At 40.9% G+C, this 20,395-nt stretch overlaps 1 protein-coding gene across 7 annotated transcripts in view; it reads left to right on the top strand.

Annotated features, from left to right (window-relative positions):
• Window positions 1–20,395, top strand: part of DPF3 (double PHD fingers 3) — a 164,350-nt gene that overhangs the window by 71,010 nt on the left and 72,945 nt on the right. For all 7 annotated transcript variants that reach the window (XR_014895220.1, XR_014895219.1, XR_014895218.1 and 4 more), the window contains 2 exons: window positions 609–769; window positions 5,877–5,984. Coding sequence is in view for 4 of the 7 variants with exons in the window: in XM_085299826.1 (XP_085155952.1) it covers window positions 609–769; window positions 5,877–5,984 (269 nt within the window). In the remaining 3 variants the exon portion in view is untranslated. The remainder of the gene's footprint in view (window positions 1–608; window positions 770–5,876; window positions 5,985–20,395) is intronic.

The following is a 20,395-nucleotide window of genomic DNA, read 5'->3' as shown; positions in this document are numbered from 1 at the left end:
TGGTGCCTTAAGCTTGACTGTGAAAAGCTGTGGAAGTGTAAAGAGGATGTGTATTCTGACCATTACAGACATGACCCCGGTTGTTGATGTGGGTGTTTTCATGCCTAAGAAGCACACAACATGGGGACTATGTCCTTTGCTCTTATGGGCTCCTTGACATCAAAAATGCTGGAATGAAGTTCTTCTAAACTTGGTCAGTGTTGTGGTTGCTCAAAATATACTGCAGAATTTGCATCGCAGGTAGAAAAGTCTGGTTTTCTGATGGGGCTGGACAAACTACAAGGGAAGAGAAAAAATAGAGCATGGTCACCATGGTGTTCATATTACCTGATCCTGGGTCATGGGCCAGTGCAGTTGCACCATTTCCTTATTTAGTAGCTATATCACTACTGAAAAGACTGGTGTCCAGTCCCTGAGAGTCTGATCTTCTGGTGGCATGTTCTGCATAATCTCCTTCAGCAGTGTCTTGTGTCAGCAAGCTCTTCATGTGTTCAGAGAAAATACTTCTGCTCGTCCATTTTTAAATGAGTGTCATGTCTCCTTTTTCCTGGCCTTGTCTGAGGGGGCAGTGCAATATTTCTTCATCTCTGCCCTGTCTCTTTTAACAGACTCGGGGACCAGTTCTACAAAGAAGCAATTGAGCACTGTCGCAGCTACAACTCTCGGCTGTGTGCTGAACGAAGTGTCCGCCTTCCCTTCCTAGATTCACAAACTGGGGTAGCTCAGAACAACTGCTACATCTGGATGGAGAAAAGGCACAGGGGACCAGGTTGGTAGCACTGTGTCTGTGTATGCATGTGCATGTATGGAGGGCAGGCCACTGAGCCCTCATGAGGTTTAATTAATAGAAACTCAAACCTGCTACAGGCCATCCAGAAGAGAAGCTGCCTAAACCTCTTTGCCTGCAGGGGATTTCCTTTGGTAACTGCAGAGAGCACATCCTAATTATTCTCTCTCTACCCAAAAGAAGTGATTGCCTGACATGGTAGTTTCTAAGGCTGCATCACTGCAGCTCTTTTAATGCTATTGATCCCAGTCTGCAGCAGAAGACAAAATCCTCTACTCTAAGCAGGACTGGAATTATCTTCATGGTGGACCAGTGGAGGTGGGAATATCGTGTATGGATGCTAAAAATAAGAAATTATATTGAGAAAAATACACAGCAGAGGTGAAATATGGAAGAGTGCAGCTATTGGAATGTATGTTGCTCTGATGGTTGGAGATGTAGGTGTAACTCCTATTTCTGCTTTGAAAAATTACTAGAGTATCAGCTCTAAAGCCTCAGTTTCCTCAAGTGCAGAAAGACCTTTAGTATATGTCCTTAAAGTTTTTGCTAAGCTCTGTTCCAAARCTCAATGAAGCTGAAAGGAAAAGACCACAATTTTTTTTTCCAGACTATGGTTGAAATTTCCTTTGTTAGAGTAAATCCATCTGAAATCCTTGTTTTGAAGGCAAAGGGCAGTCACCAGTTCAAAGACTGGAGATGTTAGTCAGACAGAACTCCTTCTGAGATCCAGAGGGAATTTTGATAGCGTATGGCTCAGTATCTGACCCATGATTAGCTCATGGAATGCCTTTTTTTTTTTTTTTTTTTTTTACAGTGCAGACCAGAGAGTTCAGACAGGGAGTGGCTAGTGTGGATGGGCACTGGCTGAAGGAGTACATACATAGGCATGAGTACATGCCAATTCTTGTAAACTACATTGAAAAAAATAACAAGTAGCAACCATCTCCAGGTCTGGGAAGGGCCAGCCTGCTGTTGTGTCCTTGACTGGCCAGTTTGTAGGAGGTGGGGTGGAAGGAGCACATAGGACTCCTGGGGACAGACTAAGGAATCAATTGCTGCACCTAAACAGGTGCTTAGCTGAAAGTTTCACTCTCCTTTTCATAGGAATATACCGAGGAAAGGATCCTTGCAATGACCCTATTCCTAAAATGTCTGAAGTAGATTTAGGGCCAAAGTCTTACAATGCTATCTGAAAATATTTTCTGTAGTAAAATTCAGCCACTTCTGGTGTGAGAGCCAGCAGGTGTTTTACCAGTGCTAAAAATACCCTAAGAATGCTTCAGCTGCCAAAACTACTGAGGGAATCTGGGACCGCTTAATGTGGTTTATGAGTTGGAAATTGTCTGAGGTTCTGGGCTAACCCTTCTTTTGCAGGTTCCTTTGTTCCTTTTTTTCATATGAAAATTCTCCATTCCTAAGAGATTATACTTTGGCAAAATGAGCTTTTCATTTTTTGATAATCTATTTACCCAAGGAATTTCTTTTCTTGTAGCATCTGGCTATGAGTAAGGTGCTGCTATTTTTATTCTTTTGAACTCAGTCATAAGCAAGTATACATCTACTATATGCACAAATAATGTTTTGGCAGGAGCATCTGCTGCAAGAATAGGCATAGACAGTCTTGTGTAGGTGTCACTGGTGTCTCTGCACTTACAGGAGAAATCATTATAAAGTGTTAAGTCATCAAACCAGCAATCAAGAGGTCTAAATACTTTGCCTTTCTAGTCACTAGTTCTCTAGAATACCCTGAGCAAATTCTCTGTGCAAATCTTTCTTTTCTTATTTATGATACTGAACTGTTCTGCGACTTCGTCTGCAAAAGGGGATCAGTAGCATTTCTCCTGCAGGGCTGCAGTGGGGACTGATGGTGGAACATCCTTCATGGAAAATCTTGAGTGAATCAAGCCTCTTGCATCTGCTTCTCTGACCAAATCTGACTCCTTTGTTATTTTGAATTAGAATAATCAGTGCAAAATGAAGCAGCCCTCCTCCCCCATATTTGCTCTGCTCTTTCTTGATTTTTATTAGCCCATTTAGTGCTCCCTTGGGGCTCTTTGCCTTAYCTATTTCTTGTGGTACCATTATGGTGGGTCAAAGCATCCCTCTGTAGTTTTAGCACGGCTGTTTYTAGGCTGTACACAATGCACTTATGCCCATAGTGAATGGCTCTGAAAATTCTCTGCCACCCACTCTGGTGTTTGGCTTGTGTGCTGTGTTCACTGCCATTTACCATCCCTAACAAGAAAACTGTGTAGAGGCAAACAGAAAAGCTCCAGGACTTTTTTTCACTTACCGAGGGTTTAAAAGATAGAGAGGAGAGTCAGAATCTCAGCATATTAACCTGATTTCTTGCTGTCCTTTCTGTTAAAGGAGTCAGAAAACTGCATCTCATGGTAAACAGTTCAGGGTTAATTTCACACAATACTGCACATAACTCCCTCCCTCTTTCCCCCTCCTCCCCCAGCCTTTCACACAAACTTTGAGTTATGACTCTCTAACACTAATGAGATAAACAACATAACTCACTGCAGGTTCTGCTATTTTCTCTATAAGCAAATGACTGGAACCTTCTCTGGTTGCCCTATAAGGCACCAGAGGGGAGACAACTGAGCCAGGACCGAAAACAGCAAGACCTGTATATACATCATTTCCAGATGTGCTGCAAGATCCACTGTGGAGATGCTAGTTTCAAAGTGTTCAGAGCAGACCCTTTTCTTGTTGCCCCTCATCTGTGTAAGCAATCAAAGATCCACACTTCATGTGAGCCATCACGATGGTAGCTGGGGGCAAGGTTGGGAACTGAGGATAGCATTTGATGGATTTGGATCGAGTGAAGATAGGGTATTTGTTAAGTTCACTGGATGCTGCCTATTAATGAGCAAGGGTATTGTGAATAGGAATAGAGAGCTTTCTTCAARGAATGCAGAGATGGATGTTGAAGGTCTGTGGAACTTACGGGTCTGTCTGCCCTGTGGTATGGGCTGGAGGCCCTCTAGGGAAGACGCTTTCCCCCGTCTGTCTTTTTGTGAATTCTTGCTTTGTTTCATATTGGGAGTTGAGTTAAGTTCTGGCTAAATCCAGAACTGCTGATTCATATCAGAATACTCAATATTTGAACCAACGCTAACAGATACTCCCCCAAACTGTAGTGAGTCCTTGTTCCTCCTTGTTTGGGAAAAATTTTTAAAGTGGTACTTGTTTCATTCCAAAGACTCTTCTGTGGAGGCCTGTGCAATGGAGGGCTGATTCTCTGTCCAGTTGCTTTGGTCTAGCAACCCCCTATTTCAATATTAAGAGCCTGTTCTTGCACAGGACCTGCTGTAAAAGGGTGAGGCTCCTTGCCTCCACCTCTTTAATGACTCACATCAGACAGGCACAATCCACCCCATCATAATAGCAATTGTTCACAGTGGTTAATGTTTGCAAAGCGCCGTGAAGAAGTGTGTCAAGCATTGTAAAAATTCTGATTATTCACAGGCTTTTATTCCCAAACCAGTCACAGGCTAGTTGCATCCCCCTCTGAAATGTATCTTTCTTTCAGGGGCAAAATGCCCAGCAAGCTGTGTAGCAATATAGTAATGGTGTCAGAAGTCCCAGTCCAGTCCTATTCTGTGTCCTGAAACAACCAGGACCTCTGCAAATACTCCTTCTCCCAGCCATACCCAGGCAATGTGTTGTGGATGCTCTGTTTATGCASCAGGGTCTGAAAGTGGGTGGAATGTGCTAGAGGTCTGAACTGGTGCTCCCAATGGCTGAAATATTTCAAACTGAAAGCTTAGGCTTCACTTGCAGAATTTGATTAGCCTGTTCTGTTGAGGTGAGTAATTTTGTTGTTGTTTCTCTCTCTCTTTTTTCTCTCTTTCCCTCTCTCTTTCTCTCTCTCTCTCTCTTTTTTTTTTCTCCAAGCAACAGGATATCATTTATTTTCATTACTCTCATCTCGTTCAGTGAGTCAGTCTTGCTCCTAAACTGGTACACTTCCCTAGCTGTTTCAGATGGGCTGGCTGAGAACTCTTGTGCCATCCTGCTGCCCCTGAGCTGTTCTGCTTTACTGAGACTGCCTTGATGCTGTCCGGCCATTTACAGTTGGTACTGTTTCAGAGATGGTAGTGCCACTCCTGTCCTATCTGTTATGTGGTCTTAGCTGTTTTATAAGGGCAATGACTCTGCAAAGGCAATCCTGCTTTCTAACAGCAACTGCATCAGCACAGAAGAATCAAAGCAGAAATGGTGGATAGACATTTTTCCAAAATTTCTGAGTCTTGCTAGGTTTCTATTTCTGTCTGTCATGAGCAACTAACTAGGGGAGCTGACAATGCTCAGTAGCACTTGGCATGGTATTCCCCTAGTACTGATGCATTCGTGATGCCCTGCTGTGTTCTGAATACAACAGAGAGCAAAGTGTAGCTTGAACACTGGCTAAGGGTTGTCCGTCATGAGAGCCGGAGCAACTCAGACACAGGCCAGCAATGCCAAATGTGATTCAATAGAGCATGCAGTGATATAAACATTGCTGCTCTATCTCCTCCCTCCTTTAAGGTGTATGCATGAGGAAGGTAATAATGAGACAGAAGAATCTGTCTTTAAATAAAAGTCAAGATTTTTTTTAAAAAACAAGAGTCTAGCTAGCCAAACCCAATGGACCTTAGCTTCCTGCTGCTCAGGAGACASAAATTCCTTGAGCTGATCTCTGCACAAGGACCCTTTGATTTGCGTGTTGGAACTTTATCTCTTCTCTCCCAAGGGGCCCTCTCTACCCATTGAGGAGGCATCGCCCCTGTGACCCAGGAGAGCCTGAAATTCTATTTACCCTGAAGAAATCACAAATTATTTATGTGAAGCTCTGGTTTCAGTGAGCAGAGTGACGTGTGTGAGGAGACCTAGATTCTCTGTAGGCCTGGTCCCGCGAGGTGCTGATGAGCCTCTGGAGCGCTGTATGYCTTGAGTGCATAGTTTTGTCTCTCAATTTGTGGGATTGAACCCTACAACAAGGAGATCTTGGGAGGGCAAGAACAAAGATGCCAGAGACAGTGCTTCTGGTTTACAAACTGAAACGTGATTGTATTTATTATTTGCCTTTTATCTTCAGGACTGGCCCCAGGTCAACTTTACACATACCCGGCACGTTGCTGGCGCAAAAAGAGGCGTTTGCATCCCCCCGAGGATTCCAGGCTGAAACTACTGGAAATTAAACCTGGTAGGTATTTGTTTGTCTCTCTCTTGCCTGTGCTGCAAAGCAGCTGGCATATATGCAACCTGGCATTTAGACCTTGGACTGTACCTTTGCCACTTTCCATCCATTTCTCTTTGCGTCTGTTGCATCTTACTCAATTTGCTGTAATGATAACTATCAAAACCTCTGCACGCAACTCACCTCTTATAGAAATAGGCACAACTTGTATTGAATGCAATGGAAGCTGAATTTACCTTCTGTGGAGGTGAATCCTGGCATCTGCTAATGAATTCATAAGGATGTAAAGGATCAATTTATTACTAATTATTGCCTCAGTGTGTTAGTAATAAAAAATCTCACTCTGGCATCTGCTGCCTACTCTTTGCRAGGAAGATTGCTATATGCGCAGAATAGTACTGATCTTATCTTATCAGTACTGGTAAGATTTTTCATAACAGGACTAGGAGCCAAGGGTACTACTTGATTCCAAACAGTAAATAATAATAATTAGTGAGGATATGCCACATTTGTGTATGTGTGTGTGCTGACATGTGTACCTTAGTCCTCAGGGATATGTGCCTGAGTCCAATTCTTTCATTCTTGTCCTTTGTACATTTTCCCCACCATAAACTATGGGAAGTGATGAGTCTGGWTGCTGAATGAGTGACTATAAAGCAGATACAGAAGAGCTGCAGCTGTGTCAGGTAGAGCGTAGTGTGGTGCATTCTTCCCTGCAGCTAGCACTAAAGGCTTGCTGTCTTTGGGGTCAGCTGTTACAAGAAAGAGGGAATACACACACTCACAGCTGTATGTGGTTTTCAAGAGGCAAGACACTGCCAGTATGAACCGTACAGAAGAAAACCCCAAAATGTAAATTAAGAATATTAAAAAAACCTGTTTGACAGAAGGTGTTGTCTGGGAACTGAGCTATGCACAAGAATACTGATGACTTTGCTTCCATGCAGCGGTTGGTGAAGAGGGAGGAAGAGAAGATAAAGAGACAATTTGTAACCCCAGTAAAATCAGAGGCAAAATTCTTGTTGATTTTAGCAGAAACAGGTTTCTGAAGGCTCCATGTCTTCAAGATAGGAGATGTCAACGAGCAGCTGGACAAGAGGAAGAAATGCCTATAACTACTCAGCTGGGGTTCAAACCAAGGACAAAATCTCGGTCAGCAAATAGAACCGGACCTCCTAGACTCCTAGAGTCAGTCAAAGAGAACTGTTGAAATCAGTCAAGTTTACACTGATGGAAGTGACTTGGCTCAAGGAAGAGAATAGTGTGGCCCCATAGAAATCTCTGCATGAGATTTTGTGATGAGGCAAACAGCGCTGCACCTTGCTGATTTAGTAAGGTAGAGCAGTAGTATCGAGTTCGACACTTCTTTGTTTGCATTATGCTTTTTTGCTGTACTCACTGAATGCTGAATTAGTGTATCATACATGCCACAGGGCATGAAAGGCAATTACCACAAAGTTATCAGATAAAGAGACCTCAGCATGTCCATTTCTCTGTTGTTTTTCCTCCTATAAACATCTCCTCTTCATCTCAGGAGTGCAGCTTCTTTTGCATTGCCAATGGCAGCCAAATAAGGGAAGTTATATTACTCTGCCATTTAAATCTATTTTCCAACCAATTTCTATCTAGTGATTAAMTTTTCTTACAAGTTACACCACAAAATAATTTCTCTCCATCTGTGAATATCCAAAACAGAGTCACTAGCTGAAAAAGAGATTTTTTTCCTCCACTGGCTTAAAAGAATAAAACCTATGGAAAACATTGGAACTCCATTTAAAAGTAACTTTTGACAATTCTGAGAAAAATGTAGTTTATTTTATTTGCAACATGGGCAGCAGAAGTCCTGTATGTTTTTCAGGGCCTACTGTAGTGAAGCCTAGTAGGTGAACCTAGGAATCTCATTTTCTGCCTACCTCATGTTGACCTCTTTATTCCTTAGTTAAACATGAGGTGACTATGTGGAGCACAGATATGGCAACTTAAGATCCCCAGAGAAGCACAGGGATGAGGAATAAAAGATATCTCAAGTAAACTTCGAAGAAATTATGGTTTCACTATGCTTGGGTCTTGGATGTCCTACTAATGGTTTAGAGCCATTCTCAGCAACTATCTAGAGTTTGCTATGCTTGTGCTACGTTAATATGTGGGTAGCTGATTTTTATACAGGAGATTGTTGAACTGCTTATACATGAGTACTACAATATATTCAAGCAGTGCAATTCTATAGTATCAAATTCAGGCTAAACCTTGGTTTTATTATGTTTTATTAATTATTCGGAAGGACTTCTACTAATATTGCCAATGTAACAGATAGAAGGAGATCTTAGCTACAAAAGTTTTCCATCCAGCAGTCAGTGGGATCAGTATAGGTGGGTGTGAATACTTTCTTGGATTGCATCTGAGCTTTTGTGTGGCTTGTTGTAGAGGTAAGTTGGGACTTTTGCATGATTTGGGAGATTCATAGACCTAGAATTTTTGGGGAGATAAATTATAGCTAATTGGCAGCTGGTCAGTAAGTAGAATCAAACTGTTGTGTTGTGAGCAGAGAAACAATCCAAGAATATAATAAATCATTTAGTAATAATATAATATTTATAGTTATAACTTATGTTTGCAGTGTTGGCACCTTGAAGCTGTAGGTAGCAAAGTGCATGGCCCAGCTCAGGGAGTGAGAATCTCATGCATAGTAATACCAAAACCTGATGAAAAAAATAAACATGTTCCAACACAATCTCCTCTTTTTGTAAAGTGAAAATGCACTACAATGTTTTTCTTGGGTCAGTTTCTGCTTCTTAATAGCTTAATAGGGATGCTTTTATTGTCTAGGTCTGTTGCTCTTTTTTTTTTTTGAGGTGTTTTGTTTTAAGAATAGCTACAGCCAAAGCTGTGAAGATCAGGACACTGGAATAGAAGTTGCTGATGCAGCCTTGGAATGTCCATTGACTTCTGCCATTGTACTCTGAGTTAAGTGCGTGGATTGTTCTGGCAAAATTATTTGATCAAGGATATAGAAATTAGCATGTTAATTTAATTTCTAAGCATCTTCTGTCCCATCCAGTAGATATGTGGTAGAAATACAGTATTGCCAAAGCTTACTTAAAATAGCTGCTTCAGTGACGATACAGACGATACAATATTATTACTAGGCCCTTATGAATTATACACAGTATTCCTGTTATTTAGTTACACATAGGCTGGTCTTCATCTTTCAGTGGTACATTCATATCATATCTTCAGAACCAATCATTGTGGCTCAATAGCAGCCAAGTTTTCAGCGCTGTAATGGATTCAGGCTATTACATGAGTCACTAGAGTATAGCAACCAAGACACCTATGAACRGTGTTGTAGATCTGAAATAAATACCCAATCATGGGCTACATTGATGTACATTGATATGTTGATGTATTAGTAATACTGTGGTTTTCTAGGTACACGATGATAAATTTATTAGGTGTTAATACTCTCATAGTATTCGTAAGGCTAGTTGTATATTTTGTTCTGTGCCACCAAGTATGGGTAAGCCTGATTCCCTGCAAAACTGGGGAGTGGTATTTGCATGGCACTTAAGTGGGGAGAGATGGAGGGACAGGACGCAAGGCATACTTCCACACTCCTCAACTGGCTCTTCTCCTTCTGCCCAGTAAAAGGGCCTGAGCATGGGAAGTCTGTGAGTCTGGGAAGGGGAGTGGGTGAGGCAGAGGACTGGGCTGAACTGGGTAGTCTTATTCCAGAGGAACAGGAGGATATCTGAGCAGCTGGAAGATAAGGGTTAAAAATTGAAGAAATGTTCTTGATTACACCCAAAGTCCCTTCAAGTCTTAATTATTCCTTGTCCAAAATGTTTTTGTTTTTGTGGTACTGGGTGATACTATGATTCTGTGTTGGGTCAGGTGTCAACGTTGTGGAAATAGTATTAACCACAGTAAATCCTGCTGACAGTCAGGGTATTACACAAGCTTTGCAGCTATGTAGATGAGAGCAAATAGGGTGCTTATGGCCAAAAACTCTGGTGGAATTTAAATTGGTAGTGTCCTACTTCAGTGCTACAAGATGGCTAAAAATAGATAGATTCATACCTACACACATACAGACATACGCAGACCTTTGAAGAATTTCATGTGCTATGTAAGTATAAAGAATCTGCCTGGAAAGTTCTTGTCTCAGTTCATTACTGTCCTTTGATTTTGGACTGAAATCCAACAGTGAGAGCTCACAGCTGGCGGCCTTCCTACCCATTTGGTGGGTGTGGAGGACAGTTTGTATGTGCTGTTATTCTGGTGAGAATGAGCTGGTGTGTTGTGCTAGTGTATGTCTTATTACTTATCTCTGGGCAGTTTCGTGTTTAGCTGAACTGTAGAAAATAGTTTTCTTTTACCAGCTGTTGAAGAGGTAGAAATAGCTARAAAGTATTTTTAGTTGCGGTGATGGACTTGGATGGAATTCTTTAAAGTAAATACTGCTACCAGCTTTTTAGATGCCACTTATGCAATGCCTTACCTTTTAAAAAATCTGACATGTGGGATATACCCCTGTGAGTGTGTTTGGGAATGAATGAACTGAGTCTTTACGGATAACCTGTTACTTCTTTCAAGCATCTCAATATACCTTGTGGATACTATGTCTCATTGTATAAGATGCTGTGTTTCTCCTAGTAAGTAATGAGTGTCCCCAGCTCTTGTGGACCAGCTCAGCAGATCTGGGGAAGTCAATGCTCTTTAAAATGGGGCATTTTACCAGGAAGTTAAAAAGCAAAGGGCAGAATTATCATTAGTATCACTTATTGTATGACAACATCTAGACGTTCAAGCAACATGTTACACCACCATCATGGAGATGTTGTACAGGCTTTTTATATGAGCTCTTACAATCCAAACATACAAAATATACAAAAGAAGTATTTTTATTACAACATGGACAAATGAGCCACAGAGATAATAAATTACTTGGACGAAGGTCCAACAGGGGATATGTGGTAGAGCTGAACACAGAAAAAAATCAGTTCTCCTAAGTTCCATCTTCTTTTTTCTTTCTCTTGTTGACATGTCTAATGTCACTCAAAAGTATTTGAGCCTAAAAATAATTCAAAACRCTAATTTCATGAGAATTTCCTTTTAGCATTTTTCACAGGCCAGTTGATATTGACTAGTTTCACTTTTAATTCCAATCATTCTCTCCATAATCACACTTTAGTTCTTGTGCAGTACTACAAGACAGTAGTGTTTCATTATGCACACTGGAAGAAAAGATGAATTTTTTTATTAATAAGAACTTTTGCTACTATTTAAATGAATGGAAACCTCTCTGTAATTAAAGGCAGAACTAGCTTCCTGTTATATTATAAACYCTAGCTGTGATCCCCCTCTAAAATTTGCTAACAAGGTTATATTAGTTTTAAAATTGGGAAGACAATTCTGGTGCCAAATAAAAAAAYACTTCTGTAAAATTTAGATGAATTGGATAGGACATTCTCAAATGGAACTATAATATCAATACATCAATTCTTCAGACTTATGATGGGTTTGCAGATGTGATTTTACCAAAGTTACTTTTGTGTAGAACTTATTTTATTTTTTTTAACCATCCATGGATTTTATAAAAATTTGCTATGATGAAACCTAAATTTGGGGGCAGATGTGATTTGACAGCAAGCAGATAGGAAATGACAAGCAGATAGGACTGTTGTTCTGTGCTGACTTGATCTAGATCTCACCTATAAGTTGGACTTTCACWGCCTGTTAACAGGCTTCTGTGTCATATGCTGTATTCCCTCGAAAATCTTGAAATTAAAAAGTTTTTTTGATAATCTGCTTATTATTCAGGTGCTTCTGCATTTTTAAGTACTTTAGCTTTTAAAAAATTCCTCCTCGTCTTTTACAATATATTCTGCAGTACTTCAAAATATCATGGCTATTAGGTTTCTTTTCTCCCATTTTCACAGAATAATCCCTGATTCCACCTGCCAGGTGTTTAGCTGTGATAGGGTTGGAAAAGGGCTCTGCTCCGTGCGTGTCTGCTTTCGTAGTCAGGCATCTGCGCGAATAGCTGCTGCTGCAAGGCCAGCAGAGGGAGCAGTGAATAATGTGATTTTTGTAAGAGCAGGGTCTGACTCTGCTTCACATWAACTGAAGTAAGTGAGGAATTACCTTTACAGGAATGCATGGAACTATATGGGTGTTGAAGCTAAGGTAAGAGAGGGATCAAGCCTGCTGCATGAGTTAACTTTTTAGTAGATTTTTTTTTCCTGTGGCAAGAATAGCCTGTTTTTAAAACACTATTCCTCAGAAATGGGATTTGATTTTGGTCAGTTATGCCAAACCAACTGTTCTCTAGTGTATTTAGCTCAAATGGTAGGCAAATAGTAGGTCAGATATCAAACAACTCAAGCTCATAGAGGGTGGACAGTGCTGAGTTTCATATCTGAAGAAGTGCAAAACTCTTGTTAAAGAATTTTACTGAGCAGTTCCCACATGGATCTGTAGTTTCTGGTTGAAATAGAGCAGATCTCATTTTTGCTTGCTCCTGTCAACCTTTCTTTTTTGGCATTTCATGGATAAGAAAACAAAAAATATTTAACCTTTTGTGAGGGGAAGAGTGGATGAGCTTTAGTTCTCATATGATGTGTTAGAGTGCACAATATCTGTCCGGTGGCCCTGCTGAAGTCTGAAGTTGTTGTATCTTCTACACATATGTTACATTTCTGTATAACTTTGGAACAAAAAGGAGCTTTACAGTGTGAATCCAAATCTGGGAGCAGGGATACTGGAAGCTTTTTGTTTTGTTTTGTTTTTGATTTAATTAGTGCTTTCAATGGGTAAGAAAAAGGGAACATTTAGCCTGACTTTAGGAATCCCCAAACACTCCAACTCTTTTTTCCTATTATTCCTTTAGCAAACTGGAAACCTCTCATAAGAATAGGCAGAAGTTTCATTTTTTTWAATCAGCACTAGCTTTTATTTAAACTAAAGTAAATGCTGATTTCTGCTTGGGCCTATTTTCATGCTTTTTATCCACCAGAGTACCTAAGTATTGGCCTAAACTTGAGTAAGTGTTTAAAGTAGGTGTTTGTTCATCAAATAAGCCTGCAGTTTACTGTTGACTCCATCAGTGCCGTTGAATAAAAACAGTAGGCTTCARTTTTCCACTAATCTTGTCTTCAGATTGTAGACAGCAGGGCATAGCACCACAGGAGAGATACTGCTGTATGGCCTTTACACATCCAGCCATGACTCAGGTTAGAAGCAGTGACTTTCCATCACCAAAAGAGTCAGTGTGGGACTGCCTTGTGAATCTGCTCCTTCCTCTTACGGCGGTGAATAGCCAAGACTCCACCCCATCCCATCCACCACCCTTAAATCCCTCCTACAAGGAGGACCCTTGCCACTCCAAATCTCTGACCAGATAAAGTTTGCTTTCCTTTTTTACATGGCATTAAGGAGACTAGAGAAGCTSTCCCCCTATACGTGCGTTCACTGACACTGAATCAAACTGTAGAAGTTCTACACTGAAATGACTTTGTCCCACTGCCAGTCTGCCTGAGAAGTGCCAGCCTCTGCATTTAGTGTTCTGGCACACTATCACGTACTTGTATCACTTGTTCCCCCTACAGGACTACACAGCTGCAAGGACAATGGAAAATCTCTTTTTCTCTCAACTTCTCAATCTATAAAATGGAGGTGCTAAAACATTTATCTAACTTGTCTATCTCAGAGAAGTGCCTAAGAGTTACGTAGCAGATGTTTGCATAGAGCTTGGGAGGGGTAGGGGAGATCTTAAATAAAAAGGAAGGTATGAATAAAGTATGTCACTTGCCAAGCCTTTCAAATGCCGGTATTAAACATTTTGGCCATCAGCATGTAGCCTTGCAAAATTGTTATGAAAGTCTACCAACTCTGGCACAAAACCAGCTTATGTGTACCATGGTGGTGATGAAAAACAAGTAACTTGTTACACACCCATTTATACTGAAAAAGAGATTTGCCATAGCTGAATGGGTGAGTCAGATTTTGTAAGGCTGGTACAGCAGCATAAACAGTAGAAAGATAACTCAAATTTTGCACTGTGCAACTCTTCTTGCTTCCTTTTGGCCACTGATTAACTGGTCTTCTTTTATTTTCTCTACATAACTACCATGGCTAACTGGGCTGTGGAAACTTCTCCTTTAAATCATGTACTGTCCTTGCTGGGTATCATTACATGTGATAAGCTGCAAATTCTTCGCATTCTAATTCAGCCCAGTAGGTTCAAGGATGTGAGTGAATGTGTATTTTGCCAAAAGGGGATTTCATGGGTATGGAAATCCAACACACTCATTTCTAGAATGAGCTAATAATAATATTCTATGAATGATCTAGTCAAGAAAACAAAAACAATTTTTTATGACTCCATGGTCATGCTACTGGAATTTACAGGACTAACTTTGTGTGAATTGTTTGTCTTTCATTTGTGGGTTGATCTGGAACAAGTCACTACAAGTATTTAAAATGCACAATTTTAACCTAAGAGCTGTATTGGTTAGCTAAGATTGCTCACATGAATTGCATGGGATGACTCCTGGTCTCTATGTGGCTGAGCCAGCTTACATAATTAGCAGAAAGCTGCTGGAAGAAGCCACTGTGTTTTGGAACCTCTCTGGGATTTGATCAAAAGCCCATTGAAGTCAGACTCTGCTGGCTGTAGTGATCAGGCTAACACAGAAGTAGCAACTACACAAGATAAGCCAATTTTGGAAAGTGTTATATCTTTACCTTTCTGAGTTGTCCAAGTCTTGTCCTAGAGAATGAGAATGTAGACTGCATGTATAGGCACCCTCCTACGCAAGGCAGTATTGCAGAAACCATGCAGCCACACAGAGKGCAATTCCAGTGCAATTGGAATTGTAGTTTCAACTGTATTTAATATATTTGTGAAAAATATATGACTTTTATGATTTATGAGGTTATGGTGACTTTGGAGCCAGCCCATTTTGAAGAATGATTTGGAGCAACTGGATCACTGTTGTAGGTGAATGGAATTCATTGAAGGAATGMGTTGTGCTGATGAACTCATCGTAGCTTCTATAGTGTGGCTGTGGGCTGTCTCTTGGGGCCACGTTCTACGAGATGTGAGGAAAGCTTGGAGGGCTAAGGCAGTTGGGATGGCATCGCCTTAAAATATCTATGACTGCTTAAATAGGGGCTTGCTTGTGGTCCTACCGTCCTTGCTTCGTTATCTATTACATTGTTTTGCTCTTTCACTACTCTTGCTGACTGTGCTTCTGGCCTATGTCTGGCTGGGAGAGATGGGAGGCTGCTTGGAAGCCTCTTTGGGAAGGTCCTTCAGCACATGCCTCTTAAGCTGCCAAGGTCTAACTGTGAATGCAGTGTCTGTAGAAGACATATTGTTCCTRTGGGAGAGGTAAAATGCTGTGGGATTTATTACTTTACTATAAAGTTAATATCACTGTCTGTAAGTAACCATCAGGATTATTTATTTCTGAAATAAAAAGATTGTAATCTTAAAAAGAGAGGAGTAAGCTGAGGTATGGGATTCTCTCTTTAGAAGAAAAGAGTGTTTTGAAAGACTGTTTCAGAGCTCCCTGAATAGGCCTTGAGGGTGTTAGGGGTGGGTTGTCAAAGCAATTCCCTCAAGGCCTGTCAGGAGGGAGCGGTATGGGAAAACCCCTGGGGAAGCGCCAGGGGATGATATGCAGGGAACTACTTGAACTTGACAATTTTGTTTTCCCCAAGGCCCAAATATGCTCTGCAGCAAAGGAGAGGAGCAGCTGGGAAGCATAATCTGCCCTTTAGAAGTCTTCAACTAGAGCTGAACCTGAGCAGCTTTGCTGGTGAGCCTCCTGGCACTTACAGTATAGCCAGTACCAATTCCTTAAATCAAAGAACCTGTGTTGGCAAAAGGATTCTTGTGGAGCACAAGAATAGTTTAGATGCAAGGACTAGATGCAAGATTCTAGGTAATTTGTCRTTTTTTATCTAATGCACTGCATCTGTTTTGTATGTTCACGTGAGTAATTCTTGGAGTTTATTGGTAATCATGTGAACAAGGGTTTATAGGATCAGGTTCCCAGGGCTTTGTCTTCTAAGATGCCAAGCTGTCTAGTCCCAGACAGGGAAAGCACCTGAGCTTCAACTTTAAGAATATCAGTGATCTTTTTGAAATTAATGGGACTAGTCACATTCTTTAAATTAAATTTATGTATAAAGTACTTGGTTGGACCAGCCTTGCAGGTTTGGTACTTAGCATCCAGCAAGATRGAGCCCAGTAAAATCACAGTGTTACTAGATCAACGATGTAATATACCCTACACACTCTTTTATGTAAGAAAATATTGACAAAAAATAGCAGAGATTATGGAATGTCATTGCATTCAAAATATGATCTTTTACTTATATTCAATTTTATTGTTCTCCTGGTAACTGGCAAATGAAATTGTTTTGTAGTCTGAAATATTATAACATTTATAGCAGGTGATATTTTTCCAGTGCATAATACAAAGAAAAGAGCAATAAATGTTAATATTAAGTCCAATCTGATATGTTACAAGCCAGACTTTACAGATTTGCTGAGAGTAGAATGAACAACGTGATAGCTTCCTCTCCCACATCCCTGTACCTCCCACCACCTTCCCTGGTGGATGTTTTCAATCTGTCATTCCCATTCTCTGGGGTAAACATTTTACAGCCTCATAATCATCTTACACCTGACAGATATTAAGTATGTTTTTACTGGATTACAATTCATTTCAATATTCCCTGCATTTTGCATTTGATTGCCTAATAAAATACTGGTATTTTTTGCTTCAGAATTCAGACACCACTAGTATTTGCCTTGGAGTCCAATCCCAACAGTAAACTCCTTGGGGGAAGGAGGGCCACTGCAATGTGCATTTCGAGGGGAATGAAGAATAGCATACATGTATGGCATGTTTATACATCCTCTTCCAGACCAGGTATCTCAATTAGGATGCACTTAGAGCATTAGTCCTCTTAACCAAACAAAACAGTTTAGGTCCAGGTCCTCTGTTGTTTTATGTGGATATTGTTCTATTGAAGACTATAGAGAGCAGCAGTTTCCATCAGCTAAAGAGCTGGTTCTTGATGTAGGTGAAAAGATGAAAACTTTATTCCTTCTGATGGAAATGATGTACTTCTGAATGTATGTAATTGCTCCCAGGATGCACAGGTAGATGCCCTAGAAACATMTATGTTATGATTAATATCCTATGCATGTCCTACAAAGCTGTAGAGAAAATCCTTCTGTTGTTGGCCTAGAATAAACAATGTTGCATAATGGGAATAAAAGCCAAAGTTTCAGAGTTGGATCATGCAGTTAGAGTGCTAAAACTGCATTTAAGCACTTTACGCATGTGATTCATATCTTAGTCTTTTAAAGAGATGCTGAATGCTTATGTCTTCTCTTGATTTCCTTGATACAATGTCTGTGAATGACAGTTACAGATATGTGCTATTCTGACAAAAGTCAAGCTCATAGCTGTAGGAATTTCTGCAGTGATGCTGCATTTGTAAATGATGTTATGAGTGCATCTGCCTTGTAACGCTCGTTGCCTAAGTGAGGTAGCAGCATGGCTGGAGAACTGGAAGCACAGAGGCTGCATCTGTGAGCAATGCTACAGACCAGGACAGTATCAGCAAACAAAGAGACTATTAACTAAATAGAAAGGAGTTGGGATTAAGTGCTTTGTGCCTCGGAAGCTGCTATACTAGGGATGGCACTGTAAATATATTTACAGAATATACTTCCATGGAGCTTTCTTTTAGTATTTGGATGAACAAAATAAAAATACTAACCTCTCTGTGCTAAAGATGCTGCTGCTAATACATCTGAACTCTCAGCAAGTGCTACAAATGGAACCAGAGTGCATCCAACTTTTTTGTTTTGCCTTTCAATCCTGAATCTTAATTAGTTCCCTACTGCTTTAGTACATGCACAACATTCTAATAGTCATAAGGACTTACTCCATTCCGTGTTGCCATTTCCACAATGTGCTCTTTCATATCAGTAGCAATGCCTCCCCCCCCCACCACACGCACACACCTTGGTTTAGGAATAGCGTAAAGGAAACTAAATAGCCAAGCATGTAGCTGTAGATTGATGAGGTTGTCACACCATTCTCTTCACCGTTTTCTTCCGACCTGCACTGTGTTCTAATAGATGGATGATTGCTGGGGGAGGGAGAGAGTTAGCAAATCCCACAGCCAGATGTTCAGGGCTGGACAGAGCGACCTTCTCCAGGAACCTGGAGGAGTAGAACTGTGTCCTTCTGAGGAAGAAGGACACTCAGGTGCCTCCGGCTGCCTGTGCTTATCTCTCTTTTTAAAAGGAGCACAAATGGGCTCAGTATGGCTGCAAGGATGGATGTTTCTCCGTGCATCGGGGGAAATGACCAGTCATCCGTCTCTTCACTGTGGAGTCTGCCTGCAGCCATCAATCTTGTAGCCCAGCACAGCAGCTCCTTTGGCTTAGTTTGGCTCAACGTTAGATGAACAAAGGAAAATGAAAGCTGAACAGGGAGAAAGGAGAGAAGAGCAAATAATTCTCTATTTCACTTTCTTTCTCCCTTGCATGGCTAGCTCTCCCTCTCCCCCATTATCATCTATTTTCACTGTATTTTGTAAGGTGAGGAGAAGGTCTAGAATGTACTTTTTTAGGATGTAGCAGTTTACAGTGTTTCTCTATTTGCAGAGAGGAGAAAGGAGAGAGATGCTGAAAGGGCATAATTCAAGGCCCAAAGCTTCCACATTTCTCACTTTTGTGTGGCGGTTTTCAGAACAAGTTTAGCTGCAGTAGAAGGAAGGAAAAGGAATGCCTTGCCTCCATCTTGCTATTTTTCTACTCTGTTCTTCCTTAATTCCTTCCTCAATGTCCCTGTAGTGTTTTCAGGTGTTTACTTCATCTCTTCATTACTGTTCTGCTGTAGAAGCAGTAAGTAGAGCCAAATGATGAGGTTATCTGGATGGAGGTACGTACCGATGTCCTCTGTGGATCAGAGTACACCATATGTACTCTGTTGGCAGCTCTTGTGAGAAAAACACGAGCTCACTTGAATCAAGCCTGCTTGATACAACAATGTTGGGACTGCACAGACTTTGCACAAACCACTCAAGGTCATCCAGCAACCGTGGTCCATACTGTGACTGGAGGTCATGCTAGTACCTTCCTTGCAGTTGGTATGCAGTCCATCAGAATCAACAATGTTCAGACATTATAAACTTAGCACACTGAATGAGCTGGACCACTTTTGCCTGAAATCATCTGATTTGGTGTATTTGAGTCAGGCTGGAAGGAAAAGAGGTGTGTGTATTCAGTTCCTGTGCTGGACTTCCAGAGCTAGGGTCTGCTGTTTTCCAGGGTGAGTTGTAATGTGATTACTTAGTTGGTTTTCTTCTAAAAAGCCTCTGAATGTTTTACTGGAACATGTTTAGCTTATTTTCTAGAGGGCTGATTTAGTGATAGCATTGTTGCATTTAAGCCTAGTAGCACTGSCCAGTGTGGTATTTAATTGATGTATTTAATAAATGTGAGATCACATTTACTTCTTAATTTTTCTGGATAACCTCAATGATCTAAGCATCAGGTCTGAAAGAGTCAGGCTACCCAGAGGACTGTGGTAGGAGATTTCCGTCTCCTACTTTTTCCTGTAGACAAGAATTCAAATCTTCTAGGCATTCGCAGGGCCATGTAATGAAGCTTATTAGGAGTTTCGAGGCCCAGCTGAGCACTGAGATAAAGCAAGGGAACTCTGTATAAGCAGATACTGTACACAGAGATGTGTCTGAGGAGTCTTTACCTGCCTTCAACACAAAAATTGCCATCTGGAGTGGATTGGCTTATGCCAAGATGGGCAAAAATTATGCTTTCATGGGTTTAAAAGGCTGTTTTGCAGTTTGTGCTGAGATTTTGTGTCTTCATCCTAAACCTAAAGCATAAACCCTCAAGGAAACATTTGTTTTGTTAAAACTAGTCTCGCTTCTCTCCCACATCCTACTTGCACAGGTTTTATGAGTTGGACATGACACCTTCCTGGGTGGGGATATGCAGGGAGATCTTAGACAGTCTTTCTTTCATGTTTTCTTTACAGAAATAGATAGCATCATTTTCCAGTCTATGTATTTAATTGTGCAGCTTTTGAATGAATGGTCGTATCTTCTGGTGCTACCCATTTCACCTCCCTGCAAATTTCGAAAAAGATAAATCTTGTTCATGTCATTATGAGACAGCCCAGATGGCACATTTGTGTCTTAGGATGCCCTCTGGCCGGCCTTTTGGTGCCCATTCCAGTGGCTTTGAAGGTCACCTTGTTTMCACCTTGCCTTTCCCCCCTCCCTATTCAGAGTCTTGCTGAGCCTGCAGGCTGGGCTTCACCATCTGCATTTTCTCTGGTGCCATTAATCTTCCTGTT

The sequence above is a fragment of the Rhea americana genome, unplaced genomic scaffold (assembly GCF_003343005.1).
Source record: "Rhea americana isolate MKP2758 unplaced genomic scaffold, rheAme1 scaffold_155, whole genome shotgun sequence".
Taxonomy (NCBI): Eukaryota; Metazoa; Chordata; class Aves; order Rheiformes; family Rheidae; genus Rhea; species Rhea americana.
Note: the sequence above shows the minus strand (reverse complement) of the source record. Positions and strands in the feature narration are given on the sequence as shown.